Raw genomic sequence first — 17,096 nt, forward strand, 5'->3', positions numbered from 1 at the left:
AAGTTCTGAATTTGCACCTAGTTTTACTCTCCTATGGCTGCGTTGCACCTTTGATTTGCTCCCACGCTACGGCTGGAATCAGCGGGCCCTGACCAGGAACCGTGTGTGGCTCTGCGCCGTAACTGTTCTACTCAGACGCGTGACATTTCTGCTAGTCCGTCAGTAGCACCAACAGCCACGCTTCACCGTGCCAGCAAACATGCTTGTGAAAGCCTTATACAGAAATGAGAACGGGACAAAGCGAACAAACAAGAACAAAACACCATGAATGTTCACGCTGAATTGTAGCCGTAAAACCAGAAAATAATTTGACATGAAGGGAGTAAAGTGTACCTGGAAAAACATCGCTGTCTCTGGTGGAACTTTTTCTTACCTAAATCAGTCTAGAAATCTGGCTCCTCTGCGACTCTGGTGTTTCTCAGATTTGAAATGTACTGTGGAAGGTAAGGCAGGAAAGTAATTCGCAGACATTTATCTGGGAAAGAAGAAACAGCTGCCGCAGCTCCTTGCAACTTTAGACTTAAATGGTGGGTTGATAGAAGAAAATAAGCACTGGATCTCTTTGTGACCGCAACGGGGGAGGAGTCTTCTGGTGGGAGAAAGTCTTGATGGGGCAAAGAGCAACTACGTCTACCGTCACATCCATTTGGTTTTGTTGTTGTGTTTTTTTAATATATCCAAAGCACCTCTTCTTTGGAATCAGCATTAGCAGCTAGGGTGGTTTCTCCAAACCCCACTCACATCTCACCGTGCAGTCTCTCCGACAGCATTCCGCAGGAAGCTGGATTTGGAGTTGTCAGAAGGTAGTAATGGGGTTCCACCACTTCTTGTCCAACTCCTTCCACTGGATTTCCCGCACTGAAGCCCAGCTTGGTGTGTGTACAATGGGAAAGTAAAAAAAATCACATAATTTTGTGTCGTTAATTACATTAGAGCAGAGAAGAAGAGCACAGCGCTCGCGAGCTGCTAATTTAGGGTGGCTGGGAAGTCTCGGGCGGTTTGGACACCGACGGTGAAGCCCTCTGCCACACTGACCCGTTATTAACGTGGTGGAGGGTCCCGCAGCCTCGTCAGAAGCCCTGTTTGCGCAGACCTTACTTGGGCAGGGGGCCCTGGGACACCCCCGGGGTACGGGAGGGCTGGTCCCCAGGCTCCGGCGCTGAGCCCCGGCAGCGCGTGTTCGCAGCTGCGGAGCGGGCAGGGACCCGGGGCTGGAGGCCACGTCCCGCGGCTCCCGGGGGTCCCGGGCCGGCCCTGCCGTGTCGCCCCGCGGTGCCAGCCAGGGTGTGCTCAGCGCGAGGGTACGGACGTGCTCAGGGACCGCTTGTCTGCGCCCGGGGGCGGCCGCGCAGGGCCGGGTCTGTCCCGTGGATTCCCAAGACGTTTTCGCCGCAGGACGGTTCCAGCGGTCAGACCCGCGCGGGGCAGCCCGGGGCTGAGGGGCCGCCGTGCCAGGGGCTCCGCGGCGCGGCCGGGCGATGCCCCTTCCTCTGGGCACCGGCCGGCGCGGGCCGGCCCTGCTGCGGGCGAGGCCCGTCATCACGGCCCGGTAAATACCGGCCGAGTAGCTCTGTCAGAGCGGCCCCGGCGGAGGAACGGAGGCCCCTGCGAGGCTGCCGGCGGTAAGCGCCGAGGCAGCGTTTCGGTGTTCAGCCACCTCCTGCAGAACAGCCCGACGGCGGCCCCCGCCGCCCGGCCCCCGCAGAGGCGGCTCCGCGGGGCTGTGGGTACCGGGCAAAGGGGCCGGCCGGGGCCGGGGGTCCTGCCGCCGGGCAGCTCCTGCCAGCCCCCCTCGGTGCCGCTGTGCCGCGCTCGGGCCGTGGCGCCGGGCCGGGCTCCACGCTGCCCCCGGGGCCGGCGGGCGGTCCCGGGCAAGGGCCCGCAGAGGCCCCGCGGGCTGGGCTGAAGGCAGGTGCCCGGCTCGCCCTGCGCCGCCGCCCCCCGCCGGGTCCTCACCAGGCTCGTCCCTCCCGCCCCCAGGTCATCCCTTCCCGGGACTCCCAATTGCCGCTAGGGATTAAGTCCTTAATTGTCTTGGCTGCAAACCCGGTAACGAATCGCTCAGACTTTGTTTTCCTACTGCTCCCGAGGCTTGATTTATTGTGTCCCCGTTATCGCACCATCAGGCTTCGTTCAAAATGTTGTTCTGGGCTAATTCTATACGCCCCGCTATTTATTTTGCCTGTCCCTTCGCATTAACGGCACTACATGTTAATCGCCCCCCCGCTCCCTTTCGGGTCACCCCCTGCCCGCCCGGTCACGCCTCGGCCCGGCCGCGTCCGGACCCGCGTGTGGGTCCGTCCCCCACCGGAGGCGCCCGGGCAGCCGCGACCCGCTGCCCCCGCGGCTGGAGCCTCGCCGGGGCGACCTCCCACCCCCCGGGGGGACCCCCTGCTCCCCGGGAACCTCCGCCAGCCCGCGATGCGGCGACGGAGCCGGGAGAGCGGACGGGCTTTGACAAACGGCCGCCGGAGCCCCCCAGCCCAGCGATTGAGTTACTCCCCTCCAGCAAACCCGTGACTTTATCCCAAGAAAAACAGCGTGTGCGGGGCGAGCGGCGCGGCCCAGCCCGCACGGAACCAGGGGCGGCCCCTGGGCGCTGCCGGGGCGGGGGGAACGTGAAGCGATGCCGCCCCCCGACAGCTCCGTGATTAATGACCCGCCCGCCCGGGAAGGGGCGGGCGCTGCCGTCCGGGCAGGCGGGGGGAGCCCGGCGGCCAGGTGCGACCCAGCCCCGCGGCACCCACCGGCCGCGCCGGCTTATAAACGGCGCCGCGGGGCCGGGCGGACGGGACCAGACGGCACCGCACCGCGCCAGGTCAGGCCCGACCCGACCCGCTCCGGGCGGGAGCGGTAAGTCTACCCCTGGCTGGGGGCCGCGGGGTCGCTCGGAAGCCGCGGGGCGGGGATGCGGGGCCGCGATGCGGAGATGCGGGGCCGCGCATCCTTGCGCAGCGGCGGGATCTGGTGCGCCCTGTTCCGCGGCTCCGGGGAAAGTATTTTCTTCCGTTACCGGAGGCAGGCAGAGGGCAAGGTCTTCGTAAAAGCGATGCGAACCGGCACAGATCCACTAAATCCGCCCCCCCGAGGAACACCTGAAGCGGCTGCGAACAAGTTTCTCTGAGGTTTCCGCCCGTTTCTTTCGAGTTCGCGCACCCCGCGCTGGCGTTTTCCATCTTCTCCTTGTCTGTGTGGGCAGGTTGCCTTCATCGCCATCTCATTCACACAGAATATAGGACTGAAATACGTGTTGTGCTGCTTTCTTTGGTAAACTAATTAGATTTCAAACTGATCGCGTCTTTGTAATGTCACATAAAAACATGAACGCATCTGCCAGCGTTAGAAATGCTGCGATAAAAATGCTTTAGAAATAATATAAATACTTTTACTAGCACACCCGTTTCCAGGTCTGTCTGCATGCCAGGCACCAAGTGGATGTTTGGAAAAATTATTGCAATTATTAAAAAAAAAAAACCACCAGACCTCTTTTTAAAAAAAAAATTAAAAAAAAAATCAAGGAGATTACATGGAAACTGAGTGTTGCCCAGAGGCATTTTATTTACTTCAGTTCTCAGCAACAGGTTTTTTGGACCGAGATGTTTGGGTGCCTCCTTGGTTTACCGAGCATGCATCCTGACCACGCCGGGGTGAGGGGTGGTGCTCCCCAGCCCTGCTGCGTAACAAACATGATCGTGGCACGGGAACCACCGTGTTCTGGCTACCTGTGCGCACATACCTGTGTTTCTATGTTGTGGATTTTCCTGGGCTATTTGCTGTATGCATTTGATGGGAAATCTGATGCTGATTCTATTAAATCAGAGTGAAATACCACACTTCCACAGCTGAAATATTGCCTTCCCTCCCCTCCCCCCCCCCCCTTCCCGTAGGCCCAGGATTTCATCTGATACAGATGTGAAGCTCCTACTCCAAGGGGTGTCCAAGGAAATGAATTTTTTAGGTATGTGCATTTCTGTGTACTGTGTGTCACGTAAAGTCATTAGTGTTCTAAATCTAGTTATACACCAACACAGCAAAATCAAAACTATGGATAAACCAGCCTTAGTCCTGTACTTCAGTGGGTGAGCAGGTATTCCTACTAACCCAGTCTGTCTGTATCCTTGGGTGATGTGGATTTTTCTAGTAATCGGGGAATACTTCCTCGTTTCAGTGGGATTTCAGTGAGGTGGCAAATGAGAAATCCTGCTGATAAACATAAAGGATAGACTCTTCTGCCAGTTTTCGTGATTGTCTTGACTGTGCAATAGCAATAATTTTTTATTTTTTTCCCCACTAAAATGCATCCAGATCTGACTGTGACTTAACACAACGAGAAAATACCAAGAAAGCAAGCACATGGGACCTTTTCTATTTTAAATTAAGAGAAATAGCCAACTTAAGGACCATTTTTCAGCCCTCACTCAAGACAAGCACATGTAGACTTAATGTGAGTTTTATTTTTTATTGGTTATAAATATCACAATAAAAAAGAATAATTAGGTTTTGTTCCTTTGGTTTACAGTTATAATGCACACAGAGTATTTTACAAATCATTTCAATCTAAACTGTACTGCTATTTAAGAGAACATTACCTGAGAAAACGCTGTAAGCCAGATTAACAGCAAATTTATCAGAATAAACCACCCAAAGTAATAATGTCTTGTAAATACCATCACATTAGAGCATTGCAAAAAGCATTATTTAGAAACCTTTCCTCTTCTCTGCAAGACATCGTTGACTGTGTTCATTGTCTTGCATTTTTTGCCATTATTGGCCACTTCAGCATGTGGTTGAAATGCTTTGCAAAATCAAGGCCTGATTTTTGTAAATTTTGATCTTTCATCACTTGAGTGCATCAATTATATTTACATTTTTAAAATTACATTGTAATTGAATGAAATTGAAAGCTTTCATAACTTGTTTTTGCCCTTGTTGTCTAGTTGGGCCATCACAGAAACAGCTGCTTGCTGACACGCGAGAGCTGGGATCTGAGACACCTCGAAGGGCTGCTGGGCTGAGGACAACAGGATCAGGTATTATTCCAGCAAAGAAGTGCTGCGCTTTGGGGAACGTTGATTGAATTGCATTTTCCTGTGGAACTGAATAAATTAAAGGACTGTGAGTTTTATTGCAGGCAGAGCTGACTTTCTGAAAGTTGGGAAAAGACACCGTGGTCGTTCTTTTCAGCTTTGCTCCGAAGTGGGTTTTTTTGCTGTTGTTTTCAAAAGGTTCTCTTGCCCCCCAATGGCCAAAATACAGCTTACAAGATTCTTTTAAAGTTTGAAAATATAGAATATGAAGGATAAGCATGGAAATAAATGTTTGAGTAACATTAGAGTTGGGAGGACAGGAGAAGTCTGCTCCTGATCCTTTAAAATCATAGACCAAGTTTTGCCCTTCAAAAAACTCAGTCCCATGTACTGTGGCTCCACTCACTGCTGCATCTGAAAATGGTATTTTTCTTTCTGTAATCCACGGAGCACTGGTCACCTAGAAGACTGTTGATAAAATGACTGCAGCTGAATAAAAAATGTACAGACAGTCCCACATCCTGAATTATAGAAATAATATGTTTAAGATGTGTAGATGCGGTACTTGGGGACATGGTTTAGTGGTGGACTTAGCAGTGTTAGGTTAACGGTTGAACTCCATGATCTTAAGGGTCTTTTCCGACCTAAATGATTCTAGGATTTTAAAAAAAATAATTGCATTTAGCCTAATTTTTAGTTGGTTGTAAATGGAAACCACTGTGGCAGTGCTGCTCAGTGTTGCCTGTTGGGTTTTCTCAGTAGTCTGGGCTATGAGTGACAGAAAGTGCTCTGTGTAATACTGTCCAACCCCACCTCCCCCCCCCCCCCAAAAAAAACCCAACCCCCCCAAAAACCAAAAACCCCAAACACCTAAATACCAGTCTCTGTGAAGACTTTAATTTCTGTTCCTGTACCTGTGTTTGATATCAAATTTGTCAGCAAGGGGCAGGAACGCAGCTTGCACAGCTGCGTCCCAGCTTTTCCTGACACGGGCAGCACTTGCATTTCTGATAATCTGTGTCTTTAGAAAGCGTTTGCTTTGGTGCAGCGCAGCGGCTGGCTTTAGAGATGCTCTTGTCGATTGCAGGACCCTCCCTGCCAGGGAAGTCACCGATGGACTGCGGACACTTAGCTGAGCGCAGCGAGATCTCCGGCCCAGGCGCAGAGCCCAGCTCCCTGTTGCCTTCTGCTGCTGGTAGCAACTCCTGCCCGCCCGTGGTGGCTGGGCAGCGGGCTGGGGGGCCTCCCGGGAGACCCGCTGCCGCTAATGCCGCTCGAGAGCGCAGCCGGGTTCAAACCCTGCGCCACGCTTTCCTCGAGCTGCAGAAGACTCTCCCCTCTGTGCCGCCCGACACCAAGCTCTCCAAGCTGGATGTACTCCTCCTGGCCACCACCTATATTGCACACCTCACTCGCAGCCTTCAGGATGAGGAAGAGTCACCAGGAGAGGGCTTGGGTACCCTGAGAGGGGATGGATACCTCCACCCTGTCAAGGTAGGAGAGCTGAGGAGCAGCTGCCACCTTCTTTCGGTGAAGAAGTACATTGGTCTTCGATACTTAGATGAATCTAAAGTTGTCATGCTTGCTTACCTTGCTAGAGTTAATACATGAAAAGACTGCCTAGACTAACCATCCCGTCTAGGTGTGAGGGCTGTGATGCAAGTGTCCTGGCACTTTGTCCCTCCAGCTTCAGGGACTTTGCACAAAGACATCAAATAAGCGTAGGCCCTAACCCAGTGGGGCTTGGTCCCTTGGAAGTGAAGGCAGAAGGCAACACCTCTGTCCCTACGTGGAAATGCTGGTGATCCCCCGCCAAACCCATCAGAACCCGCTGTAGGGGATGTGTGTGGCTGAGGGGATGTGCTGTCCCATGGCAGCGACCCCAGCCATGGCTGGGCCTGCTTTGGTTGTCCTGCTGAGGCAGCCAAGGTATGGAAAGTGGCATTAGTTACTGGCCACGTGTTAATTCCTTCTATGAAAGTGCTTTTCTGATCCGTTTATTTTGTCTAGTTGGTATATGCTTTTTCCTTTGGAAAAAAACCAACCAAGAACCCCCAAAGCCAACCAAAAAATCCCCCCCCAAAACAAAACAAAAAACCCCAACCAACGAACAAACCCCCAAAACCATGGTGATGCAGAGGGGACGAGAAAGGGGCACTCCTCTTGGAGAGGACCTGGGACTGGAAGCTGTTTTCAAATGCATTGCTCGCTGACTGATGGGACTCAAATACCAAGCTGTATTTTCTTTGGCTCTGGTCTCGGGGAGTGAGTTGGAGCACTGGGGTGTTTTATTTTTCTTTCTTTTTTTTTTTTTCCCTTAAGAGTCTGATGGATTCAGAATAATTTAATTAAGATTAATTTGTGAAGTAATCTCTAATTCCTATAAAGTGACTAATTCACAGAAAGTTTCTTGTTCACAGTGTTGGTTGCCCTAAAAAAATCATGATGTGAACGCAGGCTTCTGAGGCCACTGAAATGATTAGCAGGCTCATTAAGAAAGAAAAACCTTTAAATCAATTAGGAGATGGCTATAACTTAAGAAAAAATATTGTGATGTATTTCAAAATAAGTTCAAATTGCTTCTGTTAGTTCTCTTGGTCAGAGTGAAAGGACACAGGTCTCTTATGGTACATTTTTTATCAGCTGCCAACTATTACTGGCAGAAAAATACTTGCAAATAGTTATTACAGCAGTTAAATGATTCAGATGCCCGCTTCTCAGGCTACTGGAATACGGCAATGCTGGATTCATTTAAGCAATTACTTTTTATGATCTTAGTTGTGAGCCATTTACCTGTGTGTAGTTTCGAGATTCTATCTAACCAATCTTTCTAATATTCCTGGTAGTAAATTAAACTTAGCTGGCACTAGAATGGAAGTGTCACAGACTAATCATAGTACATGCCTCAAAAACCCCAAAGTGCAGGATATGAGACAACCAGTACAGATAAGGACTTTAACTACATTCATATATCAAGCAGAGTAAATACAAATAGTGAGGAAAGTAAAGTATCCAAGTACAGTTGTGTGTACACCAAACAAAAATATGGTTAATGACTTTGGATTCAGATATCTTATTGGTGACAAACTGGTAACATTCCACTTGAAATAAAAATACTGAATGAGATCGTATGGTCCTTCCAAATGAGAATATGCAGCTGCTTTGTGTCTTTAAGTAAAAGTGCTGAGATTTAACTGCAGTATTAAGCCCCTCTAGTTTTTAGAGCGCGTTTTTTTTTTTTGTTCCCCACAGGAGAGGTGCCAGCTTGTTCCCAAAAGTGTCTTAAAAAAAATGGTATTTTTTTGGAACAACATGCTGGCTGTGTTACCGGTCTTTTTGCATCGGAGGGCTACGGCAAGCTGTCTTTTCAAACACACACCTCCAATAATGAAATCAGCACACCAAACTGGAGCTGAGTGCTTCCTCCCAGGAGAAGGGCACCCAGCTGAGTCACACTGCAGGGCCGTTTGCAGTAACTAACTTGCTCAGGTTAAGAAACATGAGCTATAAGAATAGATATTTAATGCCAGTCTAACTGATGATTCCAATAATCAATGAACGGAAAGATGAATAGTCTAATCTGAAATCTTTGGAGCTGACAAAGAACAAGAAGTTGTCAGTGCTGAAGACTGTTGAGGAGTGATTATATTAAATTCTCTCTTTATCGCACAGCTCTTAGCAGCCCCTGTGCTGCGGTTGGTGTGGTGGTGGCCAGCCAGCACAAATGGGCAGGCACACAGGGCTGCAATCTCTGCAGGTGCCGGTGTATCCCTGCTGTATCCCTGGCACCATAAAGGGGAATGCTTTGGTTTATTCTAACAGAGCGCCTATGGTACAAACTGTGCTACGATGACTGATCGGCATGGCCTGCTCCTGCCTGTTGGGTCATGGGGTGTTTGGGAGCTGTGCCTCACAATTAGGTACCAAAGAAAATACCCAGGCTGAGCTAGCAACATCTTCCAACAAATGACAAAACAGGCATTTCCTGGTGATGGCAACGGCTTCCTGTTTTCTTGTATTGTGAGTCTGTCAACATTTAAAGCTTTGCTGAGAACTGCATTCAGACTGCAAAGGTCCCAGGTGTCTCAGCACTGTGCTTGTCTCTTCTCTTGCAGAAGTGGCCAATGCGTTCCAGGTTATACATCGGAGCTACAGGACAGTTTTTGACTCACTCGGCACAAGGAGACAGCGCAAACCAAGGAGAAACGTCATCAACTTCACAAATCTAATCTCCCTTCTCTCTTAAAAAAAATATTTATTACACCTTATATATATATTTAAGTTAAAAAATCGTATCTACAGACAAACTATAATTCCTGAAATACTGTTTGTAGAGGAGAAGGGATTGATTCTTGTATGTAATTAATACCTCATTAAGTTAATGTGATGTATCTTTGGTTTCTATCATAGAGGAGGTTGCTGAAATCTGAACTGGGGAATTAGGAGAAGGCAGCTGCCTGTTAGCACCAACACGAGAGGCAGCCACAACGGCAGAGCTGCTGGCAGAATAGGTGACCTTGTCCCTCCCGGGACAAGTGGTGAATAGGGACGCTGGGAGAAAGGGGAGAGAAGGAGCAATGCAGCACTGGCCAAGTACGGCACAGTACGGGCTTGGGTGAAAAGCAAAGGGCAAGTCTAAAAATAGCAATCGAAATATCGCATGCACTTTCTTTACTGCAGAATCTGATGGCAGAATTCCCACCAGCGGCAGTTGTTGGGTCAGAGCTTCACCCTTTGGATAATCTTAAATGTATGTAGCTATTCCTGAAAACGTGGATGCACGTTCACCTCAAGGAATAATGTGCTTAAATCTATCCTGCATACATACAGCACTATCTGCAACAGACACAAACTGCTCTGTATGTTAATTATTGCTGGTATTGATCCATACACTTGTGTTGCACGTTATGGAGTTTTTAACGTGTAAGTGTTACCCCACTACAGCTACTTGTCTGCTCAAGATACGAAGGTTCATTTATCTTGTCTTTTAGTAGGTTTGTGCACTGAAGCAAATGAACCCAAAGAGTTGGCTTGTTTGTAGCACATTGTTCACTTAAACATCTATATTTAGGCAAGAAAACCTGAACTAAATGCACAAATGCCATCCGATGTATCTGTTCTGTAAAACACTGTACTTCTCATATAGTTATTGCTGATGTAAACATTTTATTAAATATTATTCAGTGGACGTTATATACTTACAGAATTGCAAAATCTGTGTCAGTTTCTCATTGTACAGGACTGACAGTTTCTAGAAGTAATATTCTGCATTTTTGTAACTTATTTCTGAAGACTTCATTGTTTAAATTTTAAAATTATATCTAGGAAAAAGGAAAACAAAAATACTCCCAAGAACTACCTTTATATATATTAAAAAAAATTATTGGTATCAGTGTTGAGTCAGAATTACAACATCTTTCAGAGGTGCATGGCACATGTCCAGTACTGTTTAGAAAGAGTTGGATTCTGAGCTTTTTAAGATTACTCTATTAACTAGTAAATATACTTAAAATATTTGAAATACAATTAATATATTTATTTCTTCTAGGCATATATTTCTTACTTACAATTGTAAGTGGTTTATTTAGAAGATAATGACATAGCTAAAACACTAGTCCATGAGCTACTGCATTTTGTGGGAAAACAAAACCAAACCCTTGGAGAAGGGCAGTTTGCATAGACAAGTAGCTACTCATAAAGAGTGACTTCTTAAAGAACTGTACTTAGTTTCCACAGTAATAAAAAGTGGTTAGCACAACCTCTTATTATTAGGACAGCTGTTTGTATTTGGACTTTTAATGAGGCCATGCGAAGGAGTTGTAAAGGTGAAGATAGTTAAGTAAGATGAAAGGGTGACAGAACAGTGAGGATTTCCCGGAGTACTTTGCTGTACAAGAGGATGTAAGATAAAGATTACACTTTAGACTGATCAAATGCCAAGTAGCAACACTGAAGCACAGAGAATTCAGACTAGTTTTGTATGTAACCGAGATCTAAATGAATGGCATCCGGTCAGGGAAAAAAGGGCAAGCAAAACCTCAGCCAGAAGTCACTGTCAAACCTCGAACTGCCACTGTGTAGCCACAATCCGATCATAAGAACAAACCGCATGTGAATCGTGCATACAAAATTGTGTGGGAAAAACAAAATGTGGTTATGTTTTGCATCAATTGCATGCTCTTACCTAGCACAGAGGATATGGTTACTTCATAGGCTCTTAAATAATATAGCTGGAAGGGACAGCATTCAAGAAAGCAAGCAAAAGAAAAAAAAAAAGGGGGGGGGGAAGGCACACCCCCCCAGTTTTTAAAGACTTCTCTTAAATGCAATTGAAAGATTCTGACTGCTTATCCATGAAGTAAGCATGAAAAATGGAAAGGAATAAGGGTTAAAAACATGGGAAGTTTTTATGGATGGCATGGAGAAAACCTCTACTCAAGACTTACTACAATGAAGGTGGAATATCTACAATACTCAGAAGGCAGCCAGAGAAGGGGAGCAGCAAACATGTAGCTACTTTGTACCCACAACGTTTGCAGTTGGTGTGGGCGCATATGCAGCAATGCCTTTAGCAGCAATTTACAGATGTTTTAAAGGCCAGTAAGAACATCCACAACTACAACAGCATTTTTTCACTTGAGATCTCCCCATATATATGAGCTGGGATTTTTTTTTTCCCCCCCTGAGACAGATCATTCTGCATCAGCTGCAAATTTTTAATGCCTTTTCCACCAGAACCAAGACAACAGGTTAGGCAACCCATTTCCTTCAACCAGTACAAGCACTCCTTCTTCCAGAAATTTACACCAGGATCAAAACAGACCCTCCGAACCCATTTGCTTCAAACCTGATGTTTGGATCGAATGTTTCTTAGGAACAGTTCATATCCTTGTATACTGAAAAACAAGTTTGACACTTGGCACTGGAAATGTGCATGCGTTTCCAAAGAAATTCTACCATGTTCACACATTGCTGTCAAAGGGAACTCTTTTTTTCGCGGAGTAACTTAAAAGATGTTAGCGAACCTCAATTTAGTGTCATCACAGCTTTTCCTTCCGGGGGATGGGACAGGTAAACTTCACGCATCCATATGCAAATAACGTGCCTATGCAAAACCCGATGCATACATTTTTCGCCCTCATACATACATTTCGCATACAGCACTGTGCCCTCCAGCCATATATTGCTTTCTCCTAACACCCCCCGGCCAATCACCCCTCTCTCCCTTGGAGACCTTCGGGACAAAGTACTCACTGTGCTTGTGTGAGCCACAGACACCACCAAAGAGATGAATTTTCCGTGGCTTTGACTCCTACATAGCCATGCAGTGTGAACAGAAGCACTTTAAGGTTGAAACCACCGCGTGTTACAAGAACACCGCTGTGTGCACCACACACCAAAAAGAAAGCGAACGCCGTTCCGTCGCCGCGGTCCCCTTTGCTCTCCTAGCCCACCTGGAGCAAACTGCATCTGCTCGGTGGAACTGCGAGCACCGAGGCAGCCCCGCCGGCCCGACACAGCTCCTGCAGCGCGGCCGGCGCTGGGGGGGGGGGGGGGGGGGGCAGCCCCCTCGCCCACCGCTCTGCACTGACGCGCCACTGCGGGCCTCCCGCTGCCCAACTCAAGACGCCGCTTCTCCTGGCCGAGCGCCACCCAAGGCACCGTGACAGCGGCTGCCCCCCGGGGCTCACGAGGCCGGGGGCCGAGGCGCAGGGCCGCGGCGGGGACACGGGCGGGCCGGACGGCCGCGCTGCCCCCCAAGCGTTACCGCGACCCCGGCACCGGCCCGCGCGTGCGCGGTTTGACAGGCCCCGCCCCGCCGGAAAGCGCAGCGCTGCCGCGCGCTGTCCCCGCCCCTGGCGCGCGCCCTATTTAACGGCATCGCGCGGGGTGGTCGCTCTTTCGCGCGCCCTGCGGTCGTGAGCAGCGGGTGAGGGGCCGGGGTCGGCAGCGGAGCCGCCGCGCGGGGGGTGCCGAACCGCCCCGCCGCACCCGGGTTGCGGGGTGGCTGAGGCTGGTGTGCCGCGGGGCCCGGGCCGCGTTTGCGGGAGCTTTTGTCAGCGGGCGCCCGCCGGCGGGGCTCCCGTGAGGGCGACGGGCGCCCGAGCGCCCCCGGCAGCGGCTGGCGGCGGGGCGGTAGCGGGGTCTGGCCGTGTGCGGCAGCTTCGTGGCTTCCGGGCTGTACGTCCGCGCCTCAGCCTCCGGTGTGGGCGCGGTAGCTGGGGCCGCCGAGTGTAGCCCCGCGGCGCCGGGTGGCTGTGCGGCCCCCGCTGGCTGCCTCCCCGGCGGCGGGGCCGAGCCGCCCGGCCTGCGGCGTGCTGCGCAGCCTCCAAGCCGCGCCTCCGTGCAAGCGCATGCCCGTTTCAGCAGCAGAGTGACTTCTGATGTCCTCTTTTTCACAGGAATTATTTGTGCCCCCTACTGTTTAAGAAATCCAATCCTGACAGTTCAAAGCAATATAATCGGAAACTGTTAAGGGATGGACTGCTGGCACTTTTTCTAAACGGTGCAAGCCATCGCTTTACAGACAGGTGATTGCCACGCTGCTGTGACAGTCTTACGCTGTCTTTTGGTTGCCCAAGCGCAGCAGCAGTGTGCAGCAGCGCACCAGCAGCTGGCTTAGGCTGGATGCTGGATTGCCCAGTTTGAGCTGATGCTATCTAGCCGTGAAGGCTGTCTGAGCCGTGTGTGTGTCTTGTGAGGTTAAGGTGGACCTAATGATTATGTGCCACTCCAGCAGCAAGCTGTGGTGGCTACTTTTGAGTTAACTTGGTTCATCAGGTCTTCAAAGGAATGACAGATGGGCTATCAAAAGAGTTGGTTTTCATGATGGATCCTTTTCATCGGCAAATGCATGTCCTAATTCTAAAGATAAATTACCTTTTCTTTCCTCTGGGGAACCTTGCTAAGTGTTATATGGTGATCCTGACTGCCCTTTTTGGGTTGTAGGCATGGATCCAAAACAGCAGGCTCTGGCAGGGACAGGACCCAGGGGTCTTTGCGGTCCCTGTGGTAATGCTCTTCTGCCAGGACCATACTATAAGTGCTGACCTTCCTTCAACTGATAGGAAAACATGTCAGCAAGTTCCCCAGAGCGCAGTATGTGAGCTAGGGTTAAAGGCTGTACCCTGCTGGGGTGGTACTCTCCCCAGCGACTGTTGCTGTTCATTAGGAGCAGCATAATAGTCCTGCAATCAGTCATTCTGCAGACTGGAGCTTGCTTTAGGTAAAACGGCCGTGCCTCTGTTTAACCCCGGTCTTGGCTGATGCCATCTGTAGTTTTTCTCCCCAGGTAATGACAAAGCCAGCAGTGAGGCTGCCTGGTACATTGATATTTCTGTGATTGGCTTACTGTCCCCAGGGAAGTATTGATGCTTTCTGCTACTAGCTCAGCAGTGGTGTTCTCAGAATCAAACATCTTTTATTTCTTTTCATGGCTTTAGGCAGGAAGTGAAGAAATGAGTTTGTTACTGGCTTTGGGAATCTTCCGTCTGGACTCTGCCACACTGTTACCTTGCAAGCAGAAAGGTGTCACATGAACTCTGGAGCTATGGAAGTAATTATTTCATACTGTACTTAAAAATGCCAAGGAAAGCTTCCTGAAATCTCAATCTAGAGTTGTGAAGCGGGTTTATGGCTTGTAAAGTTACAGGTGGAACAATGGGCTATGATTGTATGTAGGGTTAAGAGGTTGAAATTCTAACAAAAAGTATGATGACAGATAAAAGCTCTTAAGATTTGTTCACCAGAACAAAACAGGTACAATCCAAGAAGCCTGAAGGAATCGCTGGGGGTGGGGGAGTGGGGAGAGGTTTGTAAAGTATCAAAGTATCTAGTTTTTAACTGGGCAGAGAAACAAGACTTCTGCTTTGAACAATTAACAGATGCTAGTTGGAAGTGACTAAAAATAATGTGTTCAGTCACCATCCCTGCTGGCACTTAACTGTATCTGTTGAAATATGTTTCAGAAAGAAAGGCATCTATGGCAGCAAACTTAACTTCTAGAAAGGTACTTGGTATCTGGGGCTTCAATGCAACAACAGGGAGGGACCTGCATTTTTGTGCCTCAAGAAAGCTTTTTTTTTATCTTGTTCCTGGCCATCTTGAATCCATTCTGTGTTTAACAGTTAAAAAGAAGGTTCTACTTCAGTTTACAGAAGTGCAGCTCTTCAGACAAGCTTAACAGATGCCCTTGTGTTTGATAACCTGGAAAATACTGCACCAGTCTTCCTGCAAGCAGGAAACTGGTTGCTGGCATAATGATGATGATTACTCTTTGCCGTTTACCCAACTGAATTTTATGATGAGCAGTTTGCATCTGATGTGCCAGCTAATTAGTAGGATTTTCCCAGTTTGATTTGCTACCATTGTTTCTCATTTTAAATATTTATTCTTTTAAAGGTGTTATGACATCAGATGACCCACTGGCTTCGAGCCTTGTGTAGGCACCATACAACCAACAGTAGACTCCATCCACTTCTAGAAGTAAGGGTGTTAAAAGACGGTAAGTTGTTTTTTACTGGAGCACTACAGTCCTGCTGTACTGCTAGCTGCTGAAGGCCTGCACTGGCCACACTTGCTGTCTGGGACAGTGCTGGCTTACATCAGCTGAAGGTGTGGCCTGTTAGCCAAGGACACTTCTGGACTACTTTGCTGTCTTTTACTTGTGGTACTGCTACTAGTCTTCTAACTTTTGCTTAAAACATCAGGGAAGAAACTGAGGAGAGGTAAGGATAACAAGTTGTGCTCTTCCAGAAATTTTTTTCTAAGGCTATACAGTCCTTAATGTGGCTTGTGAAAAATAGTGATTATTTATAAAGAAATTCTATTTAAGTCTATTCTAGAACTAATTTTGCTGGCATAACGATGAAATCTTAGCTGTTTACCCATCTGACCAGTTTTTGATGTGTACCTTTAAATCTGAAATGCCATTAAAGTAAATAATTTTGTATAAGATTACAGAAAAATGACTAACTTATTTTGAGTAATTTTTTTTGTTAGCTTGAAAACAGCATCCTGAAATGTGGAATTCTAATGCACTTGGAAATGCTTTCATGGCCCTGCCAGCTCCTCAGAAATACTGCTTGATTCAGCAGTAAGGCAGGAGAGTAGCTGTTCAGTAAAAATACGTAAATAAAGCTCTAATGAAGTTCAGGGGAGAGTGTTACTTTAGAAGGGGAAGTGGCCTTGTGGACACTTTGAACTTAGTATGAATATTTGTGTACCAATTGATCAAAATTGAATAAATCAAGGGTTAAAACTTGTGTCATCTTGTCTGAGTGTTTATAATGTTAGTGGTGGCAGCTTGTCCAGCTGCTTACCTTACCTTGAAGATGCAGCTTGACATATGAAAAAAATCTTGGGTTTTTGTTTTCAGTGACTAGTTTTTTGTTGAGGCTATGTGAGCAGTAGCATGGTGATCCAGCTGTACAACATCCAGGGTAGGAGTCACACCAACCTGTCAGTATTCAGCTTGTCAAGATTTGACATGAAGTCTACAATTTTTCTGCTGCAAGTCTGTAGTTGGAGAAGCGTACTCATCTTCTACCACACCATTGTTTATACTTTTTTGCAGTGAGGTAGAGTTGAATTCATTGAGCTGCCTACTTACTGGGTCATCTAATACCATTTCCCTGCCTCAACCCCTCATCCATGGAGTTCTGCTATATCTTTTCAGATTGCAGGAGCACACTGACATCCTGGTCTAATATTTTGCTGTTATGTAAAACTAAGATAAAGAACATCAAGCACTATGGTGATACATCTTTAAATTTATAGAGCATGAATAATTTAAGAAAGCTGCCTTACGCTATGAAAAGTTTTAAGTACTTAAAACTACTTCCCCCTTATTGATACATTTGAATAGAAGCAACAAGAAAAACTGCAGCGTTCATGTAGTTGAAATGAAATGTTAGATTCTAGACTCCTGGTTTGTTAGGTGTAGTCTTATTAAAAACCGTGCTTTACTCTTCACTTAACTGTGCATGAACAGTGGTAGCCAGGAAGGGAAGTTCAGGTTGAGGCTTTATTCTGAAGCCAGGGCCTCCCAGGATGAAGACATCACTCCTG

At 48.1% G+C, this 17,096-nt stretch overlaps 1 protein-coding gene, 2 long non-coding RNA genes and 1 other non-coding gene across 7 annotated transcripts; 3 read left to right on the forward strand and 1 right to left on the reverse strand.

Annotated features, from left to right (window-relative positions):
* The first annotated feature begins 4,451 nt into the window (after positions 1-4,451).
* Positions 4,452-10,236, forward strand: TCF24 (transcription factor 24). 2 transcript variants are annotated; one of them, XM_027811158.2, is made up of 3 exons: positions 4,452-5,030; positions 6,115-6,521; positions 9,143-10,236. In XM_027811158.2, the coding sequence occupies exons 1-3, from the start codon at positions 4,892-4,894 to the stop codon at positions 9,254-9,256; spliced, it is 660 nt and encodes a 219-aa protein (XP_027666959.2). In that variant the 5' UTR covers positions 4,452-4,891; the 3' UTR covers positions 9,257-10,236. The 2 variants fall into 2 exon arrangements, with proteins under 2 accessions (XP_027666959.2, XP_055561810.1); XM_055705835.1 differs by having other exon boundaries at positions 6,115-9,273.
* Positions 7,969-12,469, reverse strand: LOC129735696 (uncharacterized). The gene is made up of 2 exons (XR_008731524.1): positions 10,230-12,469; positions 7,969-9,268 (listed from the first exon to the last, which is right to left on the reverse strand). It is a non-coding gene; the product is annotated as an uncharacterized LOC129735696 (long non-coding RNA).
* A 407-nt stretch (positions 12,470-12,876) lies between these two features.
* LOC106631428 (uncharacterized) lies at positions 12,877-16,291 on the forward strand. 3 transcript variants are annotated; one of them, XR_008731413.1, is made up of 4 exons: positions 12,877-12,957; positions 14,471-14,583; positions 15,429-15,512; positions 16,029-16,291. It is a non-coding gene; the product is annotated as an uncharacterized LOC106631428 (long non-coding RNA). The 3 variants fall into 3 exon arrangements; XR_003561693.2 differs by lacking the exon at positions 12,877-12,957 and adding an exon at positions 12,999-13,558; XR_003561692.2 differs by lacking the exon at positions 12,877-12,957 and adding an exon at positions 13,002-13,498.
* LOC114016935 (small nucleolar RNA SNORD87) lies at positions 15,278-15,358 on the forward strand. Its single transcript, XR_003561711.1, has one exon. It is a non-coding gene; the product is annotated as a small nucleolar RNA SNORD87 (small nucleolar RNA).
* Positions 16,292-17,096: the final 805 nt, after the last annotated feature.

The sequence above is a fragment of the Falco cherrug genome, chromosome 3 (genome assembly GCF_023634085.1).
Source record: "Falco cherrug isolate bFalChe1 chromosome 3, bFalChe1.pri, whole genome shotgun sequence".
NCBI classification, from domain to species: Eukaryota; Metazoa; Chordata; class Aves; order Falconiformes; family Falconidae; genus Falco; species Falco cherrug.

Coding starts and splice junctions, on each gene's coding strand:
- TCF24 (XM_055705835.1), top strand. CDS start 4,892: ATGAAATTGAAAGCTTTCATAACTTGTTTTTGCCCTTGTTGTCTAGTT. Junction 5,031..6,114: donor GCTGAGGACAACAGGATCAG/GTATTATTCCAG, acceptor TGTCGATTGCAG/GACCCTCCCTGCCAGGGAAG.